Source organism: Carassius auratus, chromosome 8, assembly GCF_003368295.1.
Source record: "Carassius auratus strain Wakin chromosome 8, ASM336829v1, whole genome shotgun sequence".
Classification (NCBI taxonomy): domain Eukaryota; kingdom Metazoa; phylum Chordata; class Actinopteri; order Cypriniformes; family Cyprinidae; genus Carassius; species Carassius auratus.
In genome coordinates this window covers 19,951,455-19,975,364 of record NC_039250.1, presented here as the reverse complement: position 1 = coordinate 19,975,364, position 23,910 = coordinate 19,951,455, and the positions used below count along the sequence as shown (strand labels likewise).

The window sequence follows — 23,910 nt, the reverse complement described above, 5'->3', positions numbered from 1 at the left end:
TGCAGAAAACCCTGTGACATATAACGGCAGTATATATTTATATTTTATATACAATGAAGGAGAGCGTTTAAAGATATGTATAATCCATAACCATTAAATTATATTAAAAAATAATTAAAATATACTTTATTTATATAAATTTAAATTTTAACAAAACTATTTTTGTATTTTACACAAAAAAATGCGTTTTGTATGTTTTCCCCACAGAATTTTACCAAAAATCCATATAGAATCACTTTGCTAACGAAATGTTAGAAGTGACGTTTTTGTTACGTGCCCTTTGACGTTTCACTTGACCAGTAGAGGGCGCTTAAGGATCAGTAACTCGCTTCTTGGCCTTAATTTCAGCTGGGTTTTTCCCCAGTAAGAAAACAATTTTTTGTATTTATTTATTTTTATGTATATAACTTGTCTGAACTCGTGTGATTGGAATCTAAAATTCATATAACAGGGATGTTTCAATGAAACCAATCCTCATGCAAGCATGTCCACAGTGAAAAATGCCGCTCTAAATCCACAGGCCTTCTGAAAACACATCTGTCTGTATCTGTGTGATGCTCTAGTCATGTCAGTCCTGAGTCCTGAGCTGTAATGTTTCCTTGTGTACGTGCTTGAGTGTGTGTCAGCACAGTACAGCTGGTACCCAGGCATTTCCTGTAGCATTACCTTACCAAAATAAAACTTCACACCTTGAAATAAATAATTTTGAGCATATTTGCAGTCTTACGATCCCACACAGACTTCTTCTGTGATAAGAGATTTCTTAAATGTTTTTACAACTCCGATGCCATAAATATGTTTCCATCTGTATACAGTAAACGGGACACTGTGCTGGTTTTGAGCAGGTTTCATTTGTACTAAGTGACGCTTTCTCTGACGCTACTAGTCTGAGGCGACACGTCTGTGGTTGTTTTAACCTGTTTTTACCATACTGGTTTGTGTCGGTTTTTACTGGTCTGAGAAGGTCCATAGTCACTTTGTCTCTTCATGTGCTTACACAGACTCCTGGAATGTATCAATTAGAGGTGATTTATGTCACATCTGCCAGGCTGTTCATCCCATTTCCTGTGACATAACCTATATGTAACATTATAATATGTCCTTCCTTCTTTCAACTGTTAACTTGTTTTTAATGTCACTCATTTTTCCTCATCTGTCTCAGCAGTTTGGAATCACGTTTCGGGGAGCGGGGAGCAGTTTATTAACTTTTTTTATTTCCTTGTTGAAAAGAAAAACAGATTCGCTCAATTTGAAATTCTAAATGTATTTCTGAAAAACATATTTCATCACACATTGCTAAAAACAGTGCCATTCTTCCAACACCCACACATAAAAAAGTGCTGAAATGAAATGCCATTATAAATCCTGTGATAAGACTGATTCATCTGACGCTGACACACACATGCTTATATTACCTATGATCAAAATAGTGCTGCAAATGAAGTATACACTCGCTAGGACTCTTTTTAAATAATGAGCTTGGGTGTAAACCAACAGGAAGCTATATCATTTAGTAAGAAGGATTGGACTAGATGTGTAGTGTCATCACAAGAATGATTGTTATTGTTCCAGAAAGTTCAGCAGATGCTAGAGACTGAAGTGTTTGTATACTTGTCTGACAGTCTGTGTCCATATGTGTGTGATCACATTCTGTTGTGGGTTAAACTAACAGCAGAGGTGAGTGTGTTCTCAAGTACGCGTTTGTGTGCACGCATGTGGTTCACACTGTTCAGGAATGTGTGTGTGTGTGTGTGTGTGTGTGTGTGAGTGAGTCAGGGCACTCCCTGACACTCGTGGTACTTTGACGTAAAACAGACAAGACAGGACAGGCAGATCCAACTACTTGGGAAAAACACTGGTGGGCGGGGCTTGGTACAGGAAGTGCATTTAAAAAGACAGCGAACAAGAAAGTCCTGCTGGGGCCCGGGTCAGTTGTGGGTTCAGGTGTCAAGCAGCTGCTCCATATTAATTCTGGAATTTAAGAGTGCTGACAACAAACATAATATCTATGAAACTCTATTGGGTCTGTATATACACCGTGAACTGATTACTTGGATTGGACAAGTGCGAGTTTTATGCAAGTGCATAGTGTGTGTTACAACATAAGTGAGGAATGGTATTGGTTTGCTCTATTTCCTGTATGTACCTCCCTCTGTCCTTTCTCCTCCCATTTCCGTTGCCTTTGGAATATTTCCTGGGAGCAAGAGATTTAGGAAACTCCAGAGAAAAAAAAAAAAAAAGAGTGACTCATGTTCTGACTCAGTACCGATCAGTGTCAAAGCACAGATGCGATTTCTTAATCATTAAATTGATTCTTAAAAACAGTAATAATAATTTTATATATATATATATATATATATATATATATATATATATATATATATATTAGTATTTCATTAAATTACAGAGGCTTTGTTCTCAGACCAAGTGAGCATTAATAAAAGTATCATTTAAACTTATGCAATTAAAAACGAATTTTCCCTATTATTTGTGTGTGTTATGTATGCTTATCTTTATAAGAATAGCAGTATGTCAGATTAGCATCAGTCAGGTTAGAATCAAACTCTATTTTAGCAATTGCAAATTAATGATCTCATGATTCTTTTCGTGTGGCCCACAAAGTAACTGCCTATTTGAAGCATATTTTCAAATCACAAGACTGTGCAATGTATTTTTATGCTTAATAGAGCATCATGCCTTTTGGCCTTGTAACATACTTATACCTTCTGTTACATATATAATATTTGTGTTACTGTCTATGTAGAGACTAACATGACGTTTAGGATGCTGCCTTAGGGACTATTCAAATGAACACATTTTTTTGTAAAAACCTGAAATGCAGGCCAGCCCACTGGAATGGAAACGTAAGGTCTAGAACCATATTTTTTTTAAAAGTTCAATTGTTTGTGTTTATGTGCAAGCACAACAGTCAAACACATCCATCTAACTCATGCTGTTTAGAAAAATACAATTAAAAAGCAGCACAAGGGAACACAAAAATATGAGACTTGGAACAGTGGAACTGAATTTTCTTTTTAAAAAACTTGAGAGATTCATTTATTCGAAGTTTATCTAACATTTTAGGAATCCTGTGTCATGAGTGAGACACATCTAAATACGTACATGTAACAGACACAAGTATAATGCATGTTTACATAAAAAAATATATAATTACACAAAAACACATCCTGTGTGAACCGCCCCTTAGGGGCCATTCATAAAATGTGCTTTGCGTTTAAAACTGTAAGACGCAAAGTCTAAAAAAGCTTTAGGACTTCTTTTGATTTGACCGCTGAATATTTAGAATGACATGTAATGCAGCAAAATACACAAGACTTTAATGGAATAGTTAAAAAGGCCCATATAAACCATACTTATAAAAAAAAAAATTATAGTAGTGGAATTCAGAAATGTGTTGTAGATCAGTATTTGGTAACCCAGAACTGGTTTGGAACAGAGCAAAATAAATGTTTTCTGTAATTTTTTAAACAAAATTTTAAATAAAACAAAGAATTTTTCGCTTATTATCGTATCTTGCCACAAGCACCTTAGCCGCATCTTAAACTCAACTGAAATCAACTGCAAGTTTAGTTCCTGAAACAGTATGTGTGCCTGTCTTTAACACTTTGACACCTATGTAGAGCATTTTATGACATTTAGGATGCCGCAGTTGATATTGGCAGTAGACAACAGAACCCACTGAAACTCAGCATGAACTCTGTAACCTTCAGGTTATCCTCAGCATATTCAAAACAATCATGAAGTATTTTGCCATTATGACTGGAGTAAACCAGCTAAGCCCTCTCTCAGGTTCCATGATTGCACTTGTTTATGCTCAAGTAAATGGAAAAAAAGTTGTGCTGGCCATTGTGCATCTGGTCTCAGGGCACCCCTCAACCGCATCTTGTTTTTTTGAGGTTGGTTTCCTCGGCAACGAGCGCGTGCGCTGTAATTTCCTGTTCGATGTTCACTGTGCGCATGCACTTCATTACACCTCAAGCAGATCTGCAGAGTTTACGTAAACAGCCAAGCTCGGTGCTTCCCCTTCTTTACGACTAACGCTTCCTTCCTCCTGCAAATGCATTTACGCGCGCACACAGACACAAAAAAAGCTCTCGAGGTATACGCTGTACCATGACCTGTTTAAAAATATTCCACAACAACTGTCCTATCGTTCACCACCTTTACATCAGAGTCGTCATAGCAACACTATATGCGATTGATGGGGGGATGTTTTCATACACAGGACATGAAGCAAAAAACAGCACGTTCACAAGCATAGTACTCTGTGTTGTTCTCACTATTAAAAAAGGGCCTGCTGACAATCATGCAGAAAAACAGCAGCAGTATACATTATGAACTGTGTATCTATTTTTATATGCTTGATTCCAGTAAAACTTGTCTCCCAAATTTGGTGCAATTTAAAGTCTTAAAGGCCATAGGGCCCTCGAAATGCCCGGGGCCTTTTGCACAGTTAGATATGGTCAAAGAAACCTAAATACCAGAGTACTTAGCACAAATAATGCAAACTGATCATTAGGGCCCCTCAGAACATTTAGAAAAAGCTGACAATTTTGACTTGTATTATTAGTTTTCTAATGTTAGCTTAACCAAAACATGCATTTCCTAGTTTGATTAGCCAAAATGTCCATGTCATTTTAACAAAAATTGCACAACAGTTTGTCACTGATGCAGTACCCTTGAAGGGACTGTAAAAGTGTCTTATAGGTACATATTAGTTCTCTAATGTACTAAAATGCACCATTTAAGGCTAGATAAGGTAGAAAATTGTAACCTTAACTGTAAGGCACACTTTTTGCTAATTTTTCTTGACATTGTTGGGTAAGGCACAAGCATGGCAAACCAAACCAACACCAAAGAACTAGTGATGACAAAAGCCGATGTGTTGTCACCTCGCATTGCCTGTGCTTGGGTCAAAAAGTTGTGCTTGAACAAATTGCAAAGACTACAGTCAATGGCCAACTAGCATGTACACATGTGTGACAGGAATAATGCCGATGCTTCATTCAGGCGGCCAAGTCGTTATGAAAACATTTGCATATTGGAAAGCTCAGGTAAGATGAAGATGTAAAATTAGAAGAGCCATTTCTGTGCCCCCTTGACTTTGTCGTTTGTCATGCACGGGTTCAGCTAAAAAAACAAACCAAGTGGTCTCTCTCACTGACTGTCCAACAGCAATTCAATAAGCTCAATAGACCAGAATGCCACCAAAGTGGAACGACTAGTGTCAACAGTGTGAAACACACTGCAAAGACTGAGCTGACAGACACTCATCGATGATCGATTTGGTGTCACAACCTTAAAGGGGACATCGTATGCTCGTTTTTCCACAAGTTGGTATGATTATTTAGAGTCTTCATGAAATATCTGCAACATACTTTGGTTAAAATTCCTCAGTGGCTGTGTAAAACAACACAATTTTTACTCTGTATAACTGTGCACAGCAAGCCATTTTGGTGCATGTCTCTTTAAATGAGAATGAGCTACAGTTCACCCCACCCCTCTTGTATACGTTTTGTAGAAACCAAAATTAATCCACTGCATCTTCACTAATGAAGACATTATGTTCACTTTTACATCAACTACAAAACACCTACATTGTTTGTGAGCCATTGTTGTCACTACTACAGCTGCTCGAGCGCGGAGCAAATGACGGATATGCCTAAGGGTCTTTTGGCACTAAGATCTGGCCGGCCCTCTGGAATGCAGCAGCAACCTGGTCTTTAATGTTTGAGCCAAAAAGGTTCTTCGGGTCTTTTTTAGACCACATCTTGTGCGATCGCTGTTTTATGTGTTTGTGTGTACAAGAGTCTGTTAGCTTTCGGTTGACACTGTTACAGACCAAACTTCTTTGAGAAGATGTGACTCAGCAGATATTCACTCAGGTGCAGCACCATGACAGGGAACCCACAACTGTCCAACACAAAATCATCTTGTGTTCTGTGGTTTCCTCCTTCAATGTAATTAATTGAGGGATCTTTCCCAGATTGCATCAGGGTCATCCGTGAGCCACACTAAGAGATGGAAAATACACCGATTGTAATGAACTTTTCTGTAATGAACTTTTATTTTTTCTCCTTAGTGTTTACTTGAGTTTGGAGCGTCAATATCAGCTAACATGCTTAATAACAGTTAGTAAACGTGAAGGTAACTAAGGGACAGATCAAGCATCTGAAAATAAAAATAAAGATCGTCCAGGATCTTTAATCTTAGTCTTTCATCCCAGCCTATAAATTACTCTACTTTGAATGACTTCCAAAAAATGCTGTGATAACGTATAGCTCTGTTTGCATGCAATAGAGTCCTGTCAACTTTGAAGAATATTCTTCTAGCTAATTTCTGAGTCATGTGTCTGGCTGTAAAGGGTGTGTCTGGAGTTTCAGGAGTGTTCAGTAGGGCAGAGACCAGTCTATTTGTGGGATCTTTCGTTAAAATGCTTTGATTGAGCTTTGTTGTATAAGTCTTTCCTCCTTACAGACAAAGGGAGATTAAACGTAAGTAATCACAAGGATTTCGTGCTCACATTTTTAAATGTTACATTTCCTCACAACGCACACTGCATCATAAAACACGATACTGCTTAGCACTGCAGGAAGTTTTAGAGTCTACCCGGGGTCAGAGACAGAGATAACCCAAAGTCAAGGCCTGACGCTATGTGTGTAATCATTCTTTGGGTTTTAAAAGTTCAAATGCATACATGAGATTGTAAAGAGGGAGGGCTCTTCATTATCCAAGAACCTAACAAGCCAATATGTGACCAATTGTGTCTTCAGTGGTCTTTATCCAAAGTCCAGTCAAATGTTTGTGAAGTCTCTCATTACTGACCAACATATCAACAACTCTGAGCAGGACTGCATTGTTTCTTTTTATGTGAACATAAATTTACACTCAACAAATATTTAGGCCTAGATTTAAGATTGATGTATATGAAATGCATATAAAATTTCTGTCTATTTGGATTACACAGTTTTGACCAGCTAAGCACATGTGACACACATGTGTTAATCATACATAAATGAAACAGATGAGATTTCTGTTTTCTATATTTATCACCGATCGATCCAATTTGTTTGAATGTCATATATTTAAATAATGGAATATCGCTTGTTCCACACAGATATTGTTTTTAACCATGCGCATGCTTTGTAAGTAAATAAAAGTAATTGTGGTCACATTGAACAGTCGTAAGCATTTTTTAAAAATATGATTATTTAAATAAAACCAAATAGATGTTAAAACTGTACAGACTGATATTTTATAGGCAATAAATCTTCAATTTAAGCAAAAATATATATTTCTGATGGCATTTGTCGAAATAAAGAAACGTAAAAGATATTTATAAAAACAAAAAAAATCAAATAATGGTGTGGTTTTTGCGTCCATGAAACTTTTGCAGTTTTGCTATGCAGTTGCTGAGCCCACTTTCAAGTCTCTATTCTGGTTGTAAAATATGGATCAGATCTCTCCTTCATTTTCCCAGCTATTTTATCGTAACTAGAAGTCCCTTTCGAAAAGTTATAGCACTCTTTACTTCAGCAAGCTGCACGGTTTTATGTTGTGTGGAACTGAGCTGCATCACAGTTGATTAGTTAAACTTACTGCCCTAAGTTTGAGCAAAAATAATAGTGAACATTTTTAATATAGGTGCATTGGTCAGTAAGTGCACACAGCAACCTTTCCCACGTTATCAAAAGCTTTCGTCAGTTAAATTCTGACTTGCATGTTTTTTCCCTGTTCTCTTGCTCTCTGTATTTTTGCGTTGTCTTGTTCACTTTATCTCTGCAGGAAGGAAGAGATCCAATGTAGTGATGTGGGTTGAGTGCCACGGTGTGTTTGTGAGACAGTTAAGATTCCATCACGTGAGTTTAAGAGGGGTTATTCTTACGCATGTGCACACGCGCGACCAATATCAGTACCCTCTGAACCTTACTGTGGCCTATTTTGAACCGCCCGCACTGATTGCCTATCTCGAGCTTAGAGGTGAGGAGAGCAGATGCAACCTTCACGCTGGAGCCCCTCGCATGCTCTGCGATACAGAGATGGCAGATGGAAATAAGCATTTGTGAAGAAGATACAGTGACATCATCAGTGCAAGGAACTGATCTCTTCAGAAATACCGAGTCGTTTTGGCCTACTGAGACAACAGAAAGTCTGAGGCCTCAAGAAAAAAATAGATCAAAGGCATGATGGTCTTACGAATGCTTTATGTGATTTAGTCTCATTATTTCAAATCATGTGCACAAGTGATTGGATATGATTCAAAAATATAAGGCAAATGTCTATAATTGCTCATATTCAGTATTAGTCCAGTAATAATCCTGATTGTGCTATGAGCATGAATTATACCTCAAATCACGTTGCTTGCTTAGAAGAGGAGCGCTATTACTTTTTAAGAGATCAGGTTTATGCACAATGAATTCATTAAATAAAAAATATAGGAATACTCTGAAATGATTTTATGACGAAGCTGAATTTTCATTCCAGTCTTCAGTGTCACATGATCCTTCAGAAATCTTATATGCTGATTTGGTGCTCAAGAAACATTTCTTATTATTATCAATTAAAAACAGTTGTGCGGCTTGATATTTTTGCGGAAACAATGAATTATTCAGGATTCTTTGATGAAAAGAAAGTTTGACAAAGTTATTATGAAAGTTTTGAAACTTGAAAGTTGAAAAAACTATTTATTTAAAATAGAAATCTTCTCTAACAATGTACTTACTGACCCCAAACTTTTGCACAGTATATTGTTCACTGAAGATGACAGCGACGTAATATCTAGAGACGAGAATATCACATGGATTTATAGGTGGGCTTTTTCAACTATGCAAACACCTAGCAACCATATAACAATGCACTGAAAACCACCCACAGCTCCCTGTTATCTTGGCAACTGTAAAAATCTAGTTTAATTTGCTGTTGATGTCTATGTGTTTTGCAATGTGATTTTCTGAATAAAGAAACCAAAACTATAACTAGCCTTTTTTTCGCATTCAAGCTTATATTACACACACTCTGTCATGCTGTCACATTTGTGACAGTGGGATGATTGTCTTGTTTGTGATTGATGTTTAAGTATCAGATCAATTTCCAAGATTACCTTCGAACAACTAAACGTGTAACAAAAGAGTGACTAATGTGCATGATAAATGTAACGCCCCCCCCCCCCCCGTTTATATATATATATATATATTTTTTTTTATGGTGCTAAGTAACAGGACTGATGCTTAATGGGATAGTTCACCCAAAAATGTTAATTCTGTCATCATTCACCCAGTTAAAATATTGTGTTCTGCAGAAGAAAGTAAGGTTTTGAGAGTGTTTGGATGAACTATCCCTTTAATTGTAAAAAAGTTAGTAGAAGCATGGTTATAAAAACGTTGTACAGGACTAGTTTTATGGCATGTTAAAGATGATTAAAATAATTATAATGGTTAAAAATGGCTATAGTGATGGTCAGAGTGGCCTGAACACTGTTCTGTTCTATTCTGTTGTTTTGCAACAACAGGAAGGCTGTCGATTACTCAACCCTGTCCTGCATGATGCGAGCGGTACGACTCAATGTCGTGGCGGTCGTCGTGAGCCACTGCGCAAGCGTCAGAACGCAGAATAGCAGAAGTGCAACAGTGTCGAAATCTGGGCCAGTGTCCTGCTGGGTCATGGCTCCACCTCTTACGGCCATTGCGGATGCCTGAGTTCCCGGCAGCCGTGCCGCAAGGACCCCCGGATGTTCACCGCCAGCGTCATACACTCGAGCCCAGGAGAAACAGAAGAACGGTCAGAAAACAGTCAAGAAACGGGGAAGTGGTGGATGAATGAAAGGTTTTGCCATTGGTACATCACAGCACTTTCAAACTGCTGACCTCATCCCCACCCAAAAACCCACTTGCTACTCCAAGTAGACCACAACGATTCTATATAGTCACCTTGTGTTTTTTCTTTTCATAAACACTTTGGAGGAGTAAATGGTATGATTGGAGTCTTAATAAGCCTCATTCGATTGCAGGTTCAAGTCATATAGGCCACGTCTCAGTTCTGTTTTCACTGTCTTCCTGTACTTTCCTGCAGCTTCTGCACTATAGTGTGCACATAAAACAAATGAATACAAGATTTATATTCCTCTCATCAACAGTGGGTTGACCTGACATCTTTTGACCACTTTTCAGTCAAAAACAAGTCATTTTCTAGTTTCACCTTTTAAGAAGTAACACCATCTTAAAAGGTGATGTTAACCACTTGGGAAGGTGTCAGAAACTCATTGATTATAAATGTGTCTGCCACAGATTGTTCACCTTTGATATGTTGGCCTTGTTTGTTCCGACGAGGGTGTTGTTAATATTTAACCATAGTGTTTTTACATTGGGACAGTATCAGCTGGCTTTTCGAGAGGGTGGAGAGCTTTTTAAGAGGCCTGAGAAGTTTGTTTCACAATGAGGACCCACTGAGAGAAATTCTTTTCTTTTAAAATGTGTTTTCAAGGAAAAGGTCATTTAAAGGAAGTGAGAGGACAACCACATGCTAAAAATATGCAGAAGAAAGCTTGAGTGTGTTTTTGATTTAATTGAAAACATTTGATTTGGGTATGATTAGGGTTTCACGGCTGACGTGAACAATGATTCTTAAGAAGCAGGTATTAACCAAGAGAATAGCTGGAGGCCTTATGAGCAGTCTTTAATTGTTTCGAGGTAAGACGTGCAAGGGTTTGACAATCCAGTGTAGTCTGGATCGTATTAGTATCAGCAGGTCCGCTGGCAGTGTGACGCAGCAATTCGTTTACTGACAGACGTAACACTATTGACGGTAAAATCCAGCCTGGAAGTGGGCGGGGCATTGCTCTCTAGTAAAAGGGGAAAAGAAACTTGTAATCCTGACACTGGAAACCCCTGTGTTAGCAATCAACGGTCCTCAGGAGACTAGGACAAACTAAATAAACAAAGCGAACTGGAACCGAAGCTGTAGGCTACGTCTCTGACCCAGTTTAGAGTCGCCAGATCTCGCAGGAGAAACAAGCGTAAAATACATGCAGTGAAAGTTAGTGAAAATAAGCCCAAACAATTATTCTGGAGAGAATAAGTAAAAATAAGCATAAAATAAGTGACTTGCGTCACCAAAGTTAACGGAAACATACAACCCCTTTGTTCTGGACAGAATAAGCAAAATAAGCGTAAAATAACAAAACTTGCCTCAGGACAAGGTGATTGAAAATAAGCAAGCCTCTTTTATTTTTCTGCACATAAAGAGTTCTGAAAACACACTAAAATACTTTAATCACTGTAAGCAATTCATTATTCACAGAATTAATCTAGTTTTGGATTCCAAAACTCTATTCTTATTGGTGACCCCTGCCTTAAGGAAAAAAGGACAATGCCCATGGGTCATTTCTGTATGATGAAATATAGGCAATGATGTGTACATGAATCACTGTCATAGACACTGTATGATGAAACTGTACTTCACATACACTGGAAAAAAAAAACAATAAGTAAAATGTACTCAATTTTTGTTTAGCAAGTTTTTGCACACATTTTTTTTTTTTATTGATAAAATGTAAGTATGGAATTAAGTTAAATCTATTTAACTATTAATTAAATTAACAAATTTAACAAAGGAAATAAGTAAATTTGACATGGCCAGTTAGATTTAGATGAGTAATCTTGAAAACAGCTAATACTTTTTTACCTTATTAATTATTCTTGTCCAACTATATGATGGGAAAAATGGGTTTCATGACTTTGATATTTACTTAAACAATCTTTGTAAAAATGACAAACAATTATAGTTAAATAGTTAAATATACTTATAAGTTCAAACTTTAAATTCTACAATCTTAAATTAAATACTAATATTTAATTTATAACGTAGAAATTATTTTTTCTGTATTAATTACTTCACCACATAATCATTTTCATCAGTATATGTAGCTAGATTGAAAATAGTTTGTACAGCCATTTGCTATGGCATCAGGGCCACTATGTCCTGCGCAACACTCAAAATTGTTGGGCTAATGTATATTGTTGAAAATAGTATTCAAACATACCTACATGTGTTGTTGCTTAAATTTACAGGGCTGGGGGGGAAAAGTATAGTATTCTTATACATTAAAATCTTTTTGGACACACTTTGTCAGAGGCCCTGATGATGGCCTTGCCTATATGATTTTTGTATTTTACAGTAAAATGTAAAATAAAGTATGCATTAGTTTGAAATGCATAATGTAATTCTCAGGCAGTAAGTGTTATTATTTGTTCGCTACCATTTGCTTAGTATGGCATTAAGAAAACTTCTCAAGAAAAGTAAAAAAATATAATTCAACAGATTCATAAGGTATACGGCGTTTTGTTACCTCTTGGTTCTTAAAAATGTTCAGATGTTGACGGAATCTGTGTTGGACTAAAGCAGTTGTATTAAAGAGAGTAGGTTATCTAAGGCAGCCGTACGTTACACACACAAGCACACTTGCATGCACAGATGGAGAAGGAAGTTGGAAGTGTTGAGCAACTAAGATCCTCCTGCACTAGGACGACGTTGTGAAATATCACTGTTCTAAAACAACACCCTTTTCCTCCTTTACCGATCAGCTTCTCACTGTTCTACAGGTTCTCTTTCAAACATCAAACAAAATGTCAAACTAAACTTCTCAAGAAAACTTTGAGTGTGGTGCAATCATCATGCAGGCATTTAATTATGAAAGACAAGTTAAATCACACATAGTAAAAGCAGTGTTCATGGTGTGAGAAGTGTACACATAACAGAGCAGTCTTCCTCACACAGAAGAACTAGATTTAGTTTAGATGCTTTTAATTGAATCTCCCAGCGATAAAGCCCTCTCTCTCTCCTACACACACACACACACACACACTCTCTCTCTCTCTCTCTCTCTTTCACTCTCCCACCTTCTATTGTCATGATGATGAACTATTCCTTGTCTACCTGTTACTTACTCTCCTCCCTGACTGGCAGGTCATTCAACCTGTCCATCAGGTTTCATTTCCTCCCGCAGGACGCAAGCAGGAACGGTCACACCTCAACAGTTCAGTTTCCCTGTTACCAATGATGAAATCCAACAATAAATATCTAAAAAAATTAATAAATTATAGATTTAGCGTGTAATCCAGTGTATGATGTAAATGTATCATGAGTTGACTGATGCAGATATTTTTTAAGTCTACCTTGGCTATACTTTTAAAATATATTGTACACAGTCACTCTCTCTCTATATCTCTCACGCTCTCTCACACACACACATTTTTTTTATTATTCAAGAGAGACACTGTAGCTGAATAGGGTTAAAAAACAGTGGTGGCCTTACCCAGCTTATTGATTACATTGATAATCAAAAACATTTTTGTATTTCAAGTTTTCTGAAATGTTAGGTTTAAATATGCAAATGAGCCATTGTTTAATGGAATATGCACTAATTTGCATACATTTCTAGTACAAAAATCTAAATACTGGATGATGTCAATTTCAAAATGTTTTTTTTTTTTTTTTTTTTTGACATTTTAAAGTCAAAAGATTTTACAGAGGACATTTCTGGGTATCTCATTTTTGTCACTCCATAATTCAGAAAATGCTTAGAATGGACACTCTATTTTCACAATTTTGGGGGGAATAAAATGTTGCATATAATCAAGCAAATTAAATGTGAACAAATACCTCTGTAAAAACCTTAAGAATATAGAAAATGTAAAGGTTGGTGTGTGCAAATGCTACTGAAGTGGATATTTATGGTTCAAGGACAAAAAAAAAACTCATTTTGAGAAAACAGCTTTTAAAAACAGGCTATATATTGTAAAATCAAATAGATAAAGTGCTATAAAAGAAACACTTAACAGTGTATCTTGGATGTTTTACTTCCACTAGTTTGAAAAACACTTTATGAAAAACCAAAAAGCCAAACAGTGTTTTTCCCTGCAGTGTCTCCCCTTAATAGAAAGAGTTTTGAGTGATGTAGTGTGTAGCAGCCTTCCGAGTATATTATTTTATTCCAGATAAATTTACATAACTTCATCTGTGGTTTGGACACAATATTTTTTATTTAATCATTTTAATAAATAATTGAATTAGAGTAAAATGAGTTTGTATATTTGATTAAACCGACCTCTACTGATACTGATCATTCATCATTTCCCTTATCTGAATCAAATCCAACCATGTGGGTGCTTGCACGTCCCATCTGGACTTCATGTCCATGTTTAATATTTGGTTTAATCTTTCTGTTGAGTAAACTGAGTGTTTGTGTGTTTTGAGAGGGCTAGAAAGTTCAGTGCTTATCTAGCCTTGGACCCGAGTCTTTAACGGACCGCTGGACTCTTTGGATTGTGGACCCTGGCTGTGTATTTTAGATAACTGTACCTCTGTACCGTGGTGACTCATGAACACAGATTTCAAAAGATCTCAGAAATTCCAGTCACGAAACAGGAGATTTCTATCAAGTAACTGTGAATGATTAATATGTCTTGATGTGTATACATGTATATGCACTGTTTAAAAGAAGCCAGCTCAAGTGAAACCAGGAGTATTCACTGCATAATGGAAAACGAATCTCAGCAGCTGTGGGTGAATGGATGGGTGTGTACTAATATGATTTTGAAAGCAGTAATAAAATGTGATCAGACACACAGGATTCCAGTACAGTAAAAACATTTTTTAATTCAATAAAATAGTATATAGCAGTAGACCAGTTGTATCTTTATCATTTTCATAAGACTACTTCACTGCGTTTCCAATACTGTTACAATGAGTTGCATCATACCTCTGCAGTACAGTACAACTCTTCCCATGACAACCGCTGCCCCAGATATGGCGAAAAGAATTTAAATAACAGAATATTAAACAGCAGATATCTCACTTTAAAACCCGTACAAAAATACTTTACAGACGAAATACATGACAGGGTTTCAAGATTACCAGAGTTATGCCGAGCACACGGTGGGATATTGCGCAATCCAGGCGCACAGTCCACTACTGTTTTTCTTTCTCGGTTGTAAACGCGTCGAACGAGCGATCGCTCGCCCGTTATTAAACGAATCACAGAAAACTTTTGTTGCAAATTTTGCACTCTTGAAAGTCACTGACAGTCACTAAGCACCACGAGAGTCCCGTCAGCACTGGCCGGTGGCGGAGAGCAGGTTGCGCAGCGTCGCCAGCTCGCGCGACAGCTGCTCCACACGCTTCTGTAACCGGTCGTTCTCGGCCGCGAGCTCCAGCACTTTGTGCTGCGTCTCCATGTTGCGCATTTTGGCTTTGTCTCTGCTCTTGCGAACGGCGAGATTGTTCCTCTCGCGCCGCTGTCTGTACTCTTCGCTGTCTTTCTCCAGCCTCTTCTTCCCTTTGCCGCCAGAGGCCATCTTGCCGCCAGACTGAGGTGATCTTCCCTTACCTGGCGGCGCAGGTGTACCTGGCGGACTCGAGCAGGAGGAAGACGCGGTGGAAATGTTACCCAGGCTGCCGCTAGGAGCGTTCTGGTACTGCAGATACGAGCGCATGTCAAAGCCCCCAGGACCATCCATTGGCGGTTCTTCGTGTCGCCAGTTAGTTTTGGCAAAGCTGCCTAGAAAGTCTGGGCTGAACACGGCGTCTATGCGCGTCTCCTGGAGCTCCGGATACGTCAGCTGGTTCGAGTCCCGCTCTGTCAGCGAGATGTAGTTCTTGTAACTCTGTAACGCCGCTCTCTTGCTCTTGTTTTCCTCAGAGAGAAAGTCGCTGTAGATTCCCAGTGCGCGGTGCCGGGCTTCGTCTTGGCTGGCCAGGTGCTGGTACTGGGGTGAGTCCAAATAGATGCTGAAGTCTATGGCTTTCTCGTGCTCAGAAATGTCATGAAGCTTCGTCATGGAGCCGTTCGTAGGCTGCTTGCAAATGCCGTCGCTGACCGGACTGCTGCTGGCGTTAGTGCTGTGGAAAGCGAGGTAGTCCCCCTCGTAAAAACCGGCCACTTCCATGGATCTTAACACCCGCCGGATTGCGGCAGGACGGAGATCAGGGTCTCGCCTTCCCCTGACAACTTCGCAAGTGTCACCGACAGCAGCGCAAAACTCACGCAAAAATTCGAGAGTCTTCCGTCGGCAGCAATAACTGGATTACTTTTGTCTACTGATGTAGGTGATAGGTTGCTTGCCCAGCGCTTGCTGGAGAGCTCGAGTCAGTTCCCATGCCTCCGAAAGGGGTGTTTATAGGGGTGTGAGAGGGGCGGCGATTCTCTGTTTGGTGTGACGCGTTTTTTCTGGTTTTAACCGCAGACACACTTAGAGCTCACAATTGGGGTCTTTAAACACACGAGGGAATAACAATAGAAAATAAACACGGCATAAACAGATACGAATTTGATGAGTTTAGGCTTTCCTAGGAACACATGCTTAACCGTCTACCAAAAGATTTTGAACAAATATAGATTCAGAATGAGATTTATTGGCAAGTATGTTTTTACTTGTAAGGACTTTGTCTCGTTGAAGCTTCAGGTGAAACAGAAAAGAAAAACACCACTTAAAAAGAATATACATATATGCATAAATACAATGTACACATACACACACACACAAACACACATATACAAATGCTATTTACAAATGTACACAACTAATAATATAAAGTACTTCAAGTAAAAGTTATGCATAATTGATTTTATTGGTTTATTTATGTACTGAAGTGGACAACAGACATTATTCATCAATACAAGGCATCTGAGGATGTGCAGTCAGTCATGCCTAAAGGCCATTGTTAGCCATGACTATATTTACAATATAACACAACTGGTATATGGTTAGCACATAATAATTATACTAGGATTGAAAAATTTACAAATACTATTATTAAAACTTTTTTTATTATTCATTAAATATCTTCTTAAAGTTAAATAGGCCTGATATAACAGTACAAATAAGATTTTATATAGGGGCTGAGCATGTCAAAGTTGTTACTATATTACTGAATCAATATCATTGTCTAACCTTCAGTACCCTCAGCAGTAATTTCAATTTCAATTTCAATTTGATTATTACAGTCATGTTCCAGAGGCAGCAGGCATTGGTTGCAATAAACTCGATTATGCCTCTTGAGTGATGTGGTTAGTCTGCCATCTGGTGGTGGCTATGTGAAGCATTGCACTGGAAGAGCTGATGAACTTAATTTCGTCAGGCCTCTAGCTTCACCTTCTCTCTCAATATTTCCTTTTCTTATTCAGTTCCTGAACATCCCCCATCATAGTGCAACGTCTTGCAAGAACTGACTCATTAAAGCTGCCAGCACGTTGAGAAACTGTATAAATTGTCATGTCAAATATCTTGAATATTGTGTATTTATTATTATTTAACGTATGGTTTATTATCATTATATAATATTTATTGCACAGATTCCGTTACTTTATATAGAGCGCAGATCCTACATCAAAGGTTTGTGTTGTGATTTTGGACTGTCCCCTGTCAGAAATCTACAGAAGACTGTATTCAACGTATATGATTTGTGTCATAAGGACTGCATGGACCAAAATAAATATTTTTTATTTTGAAGAAATATTTTAATTTCGAACGAACTAATTATTTGTCTTGTAAGGGTCTGTTTTTGTTACATAGACCATGTATTTCGCATTTACTCCTTTGACTTGTGAAATGAAATTACAACCGGTACTTGCTTTACAAACTAAAAACACTAAATTTAGTTAGATTTTTAATAACATTAGGAGAAAAAATATATTTTAGACAAAGCACAGAAAAATACCACAATTTTACATCAGAGTAATTAAAATGAATCGCCATCAGTGTAGCCTATTTTCTGATTGGTTGCATCCGGGAGGGGGCAGAACATTCTTGCTTTTTAATTGGTCGTCACGTTTGTTATGCGTGTTCTAATTGCTGATTGGATGAATGCTGCACAAGGACGAAGGCAATTGGTGGAGAGGAAGACACGTGGAACAGGGCGGACAGAGGCGTGGAGTTTTAGATGCGGAATTAACGCATCCGCGGCGCCCGAACCGGACTGAATATGGCGAGCACCGAGAGCAAAAGCGGGTCTTTGGAAAACTTTCACACACCCGAGTCAAACGGATCGGCCCAGCCGGGTGCGAGGTGGGGTCCACAGCATGCAGGTGCTAGAGAGCTCGCGGAGTTATACTCTCCAGGTGAGAATTTAAACCGGTTCTTTATGGTTCCCGTCGGCGCCGGTATCCGCCCGCCTCTGCCCACACCGAGGATTGAGCGGACTGCCAGCCACGAGTTTCCCGTGGACAGCCCTGGACAGCACGGTCACGGAGCCGTAGCATTCGCCTCGTAATCTACAGTAACGTTAGTGTGTTTTTAAGGTGCACGTAAATATTCAGCGTTCATATTCAGTCTGGGGTCTCTGTGAGGGTAAACACGACGCAGTTATCAGGCTTCTGGATGGATGAGTGATGTTTATGTGGCGCCCCATTCTTGACGCCAGTTATTATCAGACGAGTCAAACATTATTGTCTGTGGCGAATTTGACCAGAATAGGTTATTAATCATGCATTGTGGTAGTAATTCTGTTCCAGAAATAGTTGTGGTAACGTTACTTGTAGCTGTCAGAAACTGACAGGAGATCGCTTTCTTTTCTTGATTACCACATAGATGCGTTCAGTACGTTAATTTATTTTATAATTTAAAGAGTTGTACAAATAAAACATATGGTATTTTTGAGAAATAACAATATAATAATTTACAGAATAAAAGCTGTCTTTTTCTACAAGGAGCGGAGTCGTCCCTTCATGGGTGCCGCTAATATGTACATCACATGACTAATTGTGCTAACCAACGGACTACAGCTAATTTAGCAAGTGTTTAATGTGATTTACCAAGCATAAACGTAACCGTTATAGGGGATACCATCCCTACAAGAAATGTAATGGTTACCAAACAGTTGATGTTAGCCGGTGACTTCCATTGTATGTTTTCCCCAAATTATTGAAGTCAATGGCTACCGTCAACTGTTTGGTGTCTAACATTAACATCCAAGTCAATAGGTATACGTCCCAAACTGGGACTGTTGAATATTGAAATCCTATTGAAAGTTGGCTCTTTGTTTTTATCTTCATAGGAATGTGTTAAATATGAACAACAACAACAAAATGCTATTTCATAGTATTAGCACAACAGGTTTAAACAAAACCAAAAGCCCTCAATAGATGGATAGATTGTGCTCAGTAAGCCTGAGTGTTCCCCGGGAGGAGGAACTCCATCAGTACCAGCAGGGAACAGTGCACATTGTGTAGGGGACAAATGATGTATACGAACACAAGAACAGAACAGGAACGGAAGCAAAACAAAACGTCACAGTAAGCAGAGCAGTGTGAGGGTGTGGTAGAGTTTTTTTGGAGTTGGTGTGGGTGGGGTGCTGCAGTTCAATGTCAAATGGAGCTTGACTGATGTGGATTTCTGGGTAGCATTAGATTTAGTGCTTCTCTAAATTCACATCAGTCTGCTCTGATAGTCTTGTTCTGTTTACAGTCACTATGGTGATTCAGGGAGTGTTTTGAGTATTTCTGTATTGGATTAACTCTGAATGAATCAGTCACCTAGGAACAAACACAGCAGTGTTTCTAGATTCTGTCCGCTGTGGTGTGAATCATGTTTTTTGGCCACTTCAGATATTTTCTGCAAAGTGATTCTGCACTGAATTCAGGAGAAAGGTGAATTTGCCCTCGGCGCGTAATTGTATTTGTGAATTGAAACAATGTGTCACTGAGAAGATTGCTTAAATAAAAATTATAGCATATCTATCGGTCTCATTCATCTATTCAAATAATAGATGTTTACACTGCAGTATCTGTGATATGAAGCTGTATCGGAATATTAGCTGTCGGTATGGTTACTTTCTTCATGTGGCTGTAATGTTGATTTGTATTTAGTCACGTGTTCTCTTGGAAAACCATGGGAGATTTATTTTTCTATAGGAAATGGGGTTTATTTGGTTGATTTGCAGTAGCCTAATGGTTAATGGTTAAAAACCTTTTTTTGTTGTTCAAATTTGGTGCATTGCTGTTATTTTTGGACCCTGTTGACTAAGTTTGCCTTTTAAAAGGTACTGACTCTCTATCTCTTCCTCACAGGAAAAAGATGTCAGGAATGGATCAGTGTGCTTCTTTGCTTTACCCTCATGGCCTTCAACTTCTGTTACCTGGTAACATACTTCCACCTAGGACACATCTGGTACATCCTCCTGGCCATCGGTTGGTACAACAAACAAACCCACATATACTCGTCAGTGTTTAATAAAGTAGTATTAGGTACTTAGGTACTGGAAATTTCACAGTATTCAAGAAAGCTAGAATATGCTAGACTTGCTACAACCAAAACCTACTTTTTTCATGAGAACTAAAAGACATTTTGGTTTATATAATAGGATTTCGAGATTGAGTTTATTCTCAGATTCTGCTGTGTGTGTGTGTGTGTGTGTGTAGTGGCAGGGATCCTGACAGCAGACTTTGCCTCTGGTTTGGTCCACTGGGGTGCTGACACATGGGGTTCAGTGGATCTGCCCATCGTTGGGAAGGTACAGGAGTGAAACAGTCTTTTTCATGTTATTAAGTGTTGCCAGATTTAAGGTACAACAATGAATAAAATAATTTGAGAACTAATAGATAGACATTTAATGGCAACAGACATTTTAGTGTTTGTACGTTAAACATCTTTTAAATGTCTTCTAAACATCTTTAAAAGGGAATATGAATCTCGGGTAAATAGTTTCATCTACTCAATTGTCCAAGCAAAGTTACTTCTCTTAAAAAAAAAATGAACTTTTTCTTCATCCCAGGCCTTCATTCGTCCGTTTCGAGAGCACCACATTGATCCGACAGCTATAACACGCCATGATTTCATTGAGACTAATGGTGATAACTGTATGTTGACCATCATCCCTCTGGCTAACATGGCTGCAAACTTTTTGATGCTCTCACCAGGTAAGACGTCACATACATTATCTGTTAATCAGAAAAAGACAAATGATGAACCACATTAATTTCATATTGTGCTGCTCTCTTTCTAAATCTGTCTTCAGCGGAGATCTATCGGAACTACCCCTGGTACTGTTACGTCTTTGCTTTAGCCATTTTCGTTACATTGACCAATCAGATTCACAAGTGGTCGCACACATATTTCGGGCTCCCACGCTGGGTGACGTTTCTTCAGGATTGTCATATCATTTTACCACGGAAACACCACAGAGTTCACCATGTTTCACCTCATGAAACCTACTTCTGCATTACCACAGGTACATGCACACAAACAATGAGCACTTTTATGCTCATATCTTCCTCGCTTGATCACACTTTCTGTGGCAGGACATATCAGTGCTCTGTTTACGGTCTGTATTATGTACGCTTTCGTTTAATGTTATCACAACTATATTTTTACAGCTTTTTTATTTTTATAATATATTTTAAGATGCAATTTATACCTTTGTGATGGCAAAGCTGAATTTCCCCAGTCTTCCCAGTAAAGTGTACACTTTACATGTATTCAAATGTAATTTTTTTTTATTATAAAACTCGTATTTAAATTGTAAAATTCCAATTATATACAAATTAAAGTCAGTCATACTATAACAAGCTGTTGATCTAAATGTCTTTGTATGTGCAGGCTGGTTGAACTATCCTCTAGAAAAACTGGGATTCTGGAGAAATCTGGAAGATCTGATCCAGAGCCTGACAGGAGAGAAACCCAGATCAGATGATCTCAGATGGGCCCAGAAATCCAAGTAATCTTCCTCTGCCACCAGCCCACCTCCCCTACCTCAGACCTGCTCATAGGAGAACAATCTTTCCGTCTATTTGTCCTCCCTCAGACAGAACAAGAGGAACGGCAAGATATCAAACCCTAAATTAGAAAGCCATCCATTGAAAGCAATATCCCACTCTATAAAGATCCAAACATCTAAATCCTTGTTGAAAACTAGAGACTTCTGTGAAATGTTTAAAACTCTTCAAAGTGCAAAAAACAAGCAAATTTAAAATGCAGATACTTGAACAATTTGGGCTATTTCCTGGACACCTTTTCATCCTTCAACTGCACAACGCTTTGCTGACTACTCATTTTTGCATCTGCTCTTGGGTTTGGCCTTTGGGACTAATATCTCTTGCTCTCACCCTTCTCTTGTTTGGGGTTAAAGTGCAGTAAAGTCAAGGCATTTTGGCTCTTTGACCACAGAGGGCTGAAAACACGTGTCTTCATCTGTTGCTTGTGTCTGAACGGACAGAGCAGCATCATATGCAGTCTTACTTCAGTACGCCTTAAAAGATGAATCACGAGAAACTTGCTTTGCTTGGCCTCATCCTTACACTTCATTCATCTTTTCATTATTAATACTTTCTTTTGAAGCACATTTGCAAATTCAGAAGTCAGCTGTTGACCAAGTTTATTAGAAGTTTTTCCACATAGGTCAATATTTAGGTCTTTAGTGTTTCAGTGTGATTAAGCCGTGAGATCCACATTGGTGTCCTCGCTGCTCGACACTGAGATAACCCAACAGAACCTCAGAAAAGGCCTCATCCATTTTTATTTTGTATTAACTTCATCGTAGGGTTGGTTGACGCGAGCTTAACCAGTTTGACTGACACAAACTAACACTCCATTGCTTGAGTTTTGGATTTGCATACATTGTTACTTAACAGTTTAATGTACAATTTAACACTAGCATGTTAAATCACACAGCTTGTAGTTCTTAGTTAATAATAATAATATGAGATGTTTAAGGCAGTTACAGCATGATGAAAATAACAGAATCATCAGAACATCTAGCCGTCTAGTGACTTACAACTACTGCTAACTGCTTATTTAATGAGCGTTATACACATTTTCTTTTAGAAAGCTGCAATGACAATGGATTAGAAAAAGATTAAGATTTATTTACTTGACTTTATATTTAAACACAGCATTAGTCATATTTTTTAATTAATAGAAATATTAAGAAATCTTTCATCAATAATAATAAAAGAAAAAAGATCTTTGCTTTAAGAAATGTAGTTTAGGCAGTGTTTATCGTGTGTGGATACCATTGTAACAGTCGTCTTATAAGAGGGAGGAAATGGGAGAAGAAATGAATAATTCATATTTTATATCAAAACGTAACATAATTGTGATTATTTTTGTTGTGCCATTTTTTTACTTTTAATTTTCTGAATCAGTTTAATTATGTTTCTAACAATAACTGTTACACCATGTTTGCAAATATGATTCTTAAGCCTTCAAAAGTTAAAAACTGTAAAGGTCAACCTAATGAATATAAAGCTTTTAAGTTTTGTGCTTGTGTTAATATTCATGCCAAAACCTTGTTACTGTCAGCAGCAATGTGGCGGTTGTTGTGTTTCATGTGGTCAGTATGGTGATCGTATGTGTTGTTTAGATAGGTCAGCTCGACAGAAGCTCAGAGAATGTGTTTTAGAGAGCCAATTCATTTGTCCCGAGTTGTAAAACTGTTACAAAGGAGTCAGCCAGAACTGTAAAAAAGGATATCTGAGCTGATTCATAATGTTATGTGTTGTTACATCTAAATTTCCTCCTTTTCTGAATTCAGAAAGAAATGTTTAGTGGAATATTGAAGTATTTTTGACAGTCGACTGATATCTTCTATATTTCTATGCTTATACAAGATGCCAAACTTATTTTTGCTCAGCTGATAGATCTGCTGTGATGTGTTTATTTGAAGAGGATACTCCAGTGGTGATTTTCACCTTTACAGGGAAATGGAGCTTTAACCAATTACTTTTAGTAAAATGTTACATTTGTCATTGGACTTCACTTTAATTTTGTATTGTAAATTTTTATCATGACATTTTCTCCTACATTCCACATTGTGGACGATCAAATCATATTACATAGCTCTACTTTTTTCTTTCTTTCTTTCTTTCTTTCTTTTCTTTCTTTTTTTTTTTTTTTTGAATAT

The 23,910-nt window shown here is 37.9% G+C and overlaps 2 protein-coding genes across 2 annotated transcripts; one reads left to right on the top strand and one right to left on the bottom strand.

Annotated features, from left to right (window-relative positions):
• Positions 1-14,647: 14,647 nt before the first annotated feature.
• cebpb (CCAAT enhancer binding protein beta) lies at positions 14,648-16,133 on the bottom strand. Its single transcript, XM_026270112.1, has one exon. It carries the CDS (start codon positions 15,960-15,962, stop codon positions 15,126-15,128), a length of 837 nt encoding a protein of 278 aa, XP_026125897.1. The 5' UTR covers positions 15,963-16,133; the 3' UTR covers positions 14,648-15,125.
• Positions 16,134-17,936: 1,803 nt separating this feature from the next.
• Positions 17,937-23,280, top strand: peds1 (plasmanylethanolamine desaturase 1). The gene is made up of 6 exons (XM_026270111.1): positions 17,937-18,133; positions 20,081-20,200; positions 20,432-20,523; positions 20,785-20,929; positions 21,028-21,240; positions 21,609-23,280. Exons 1-6 carry the CDS (start codon positions 17,998-18,000, stop codon positions 21,728-21,730), a joined length of 828 nt encoding a protein of 275 aa, XP_026125896.1. The 5' UTR covers positions 17,937-17,997; the 3' UTR covers positions 21,731-23,280.
• The last annotated feature ends 630 nt before the right edge of the window (positions 23,281-23,910 follow it).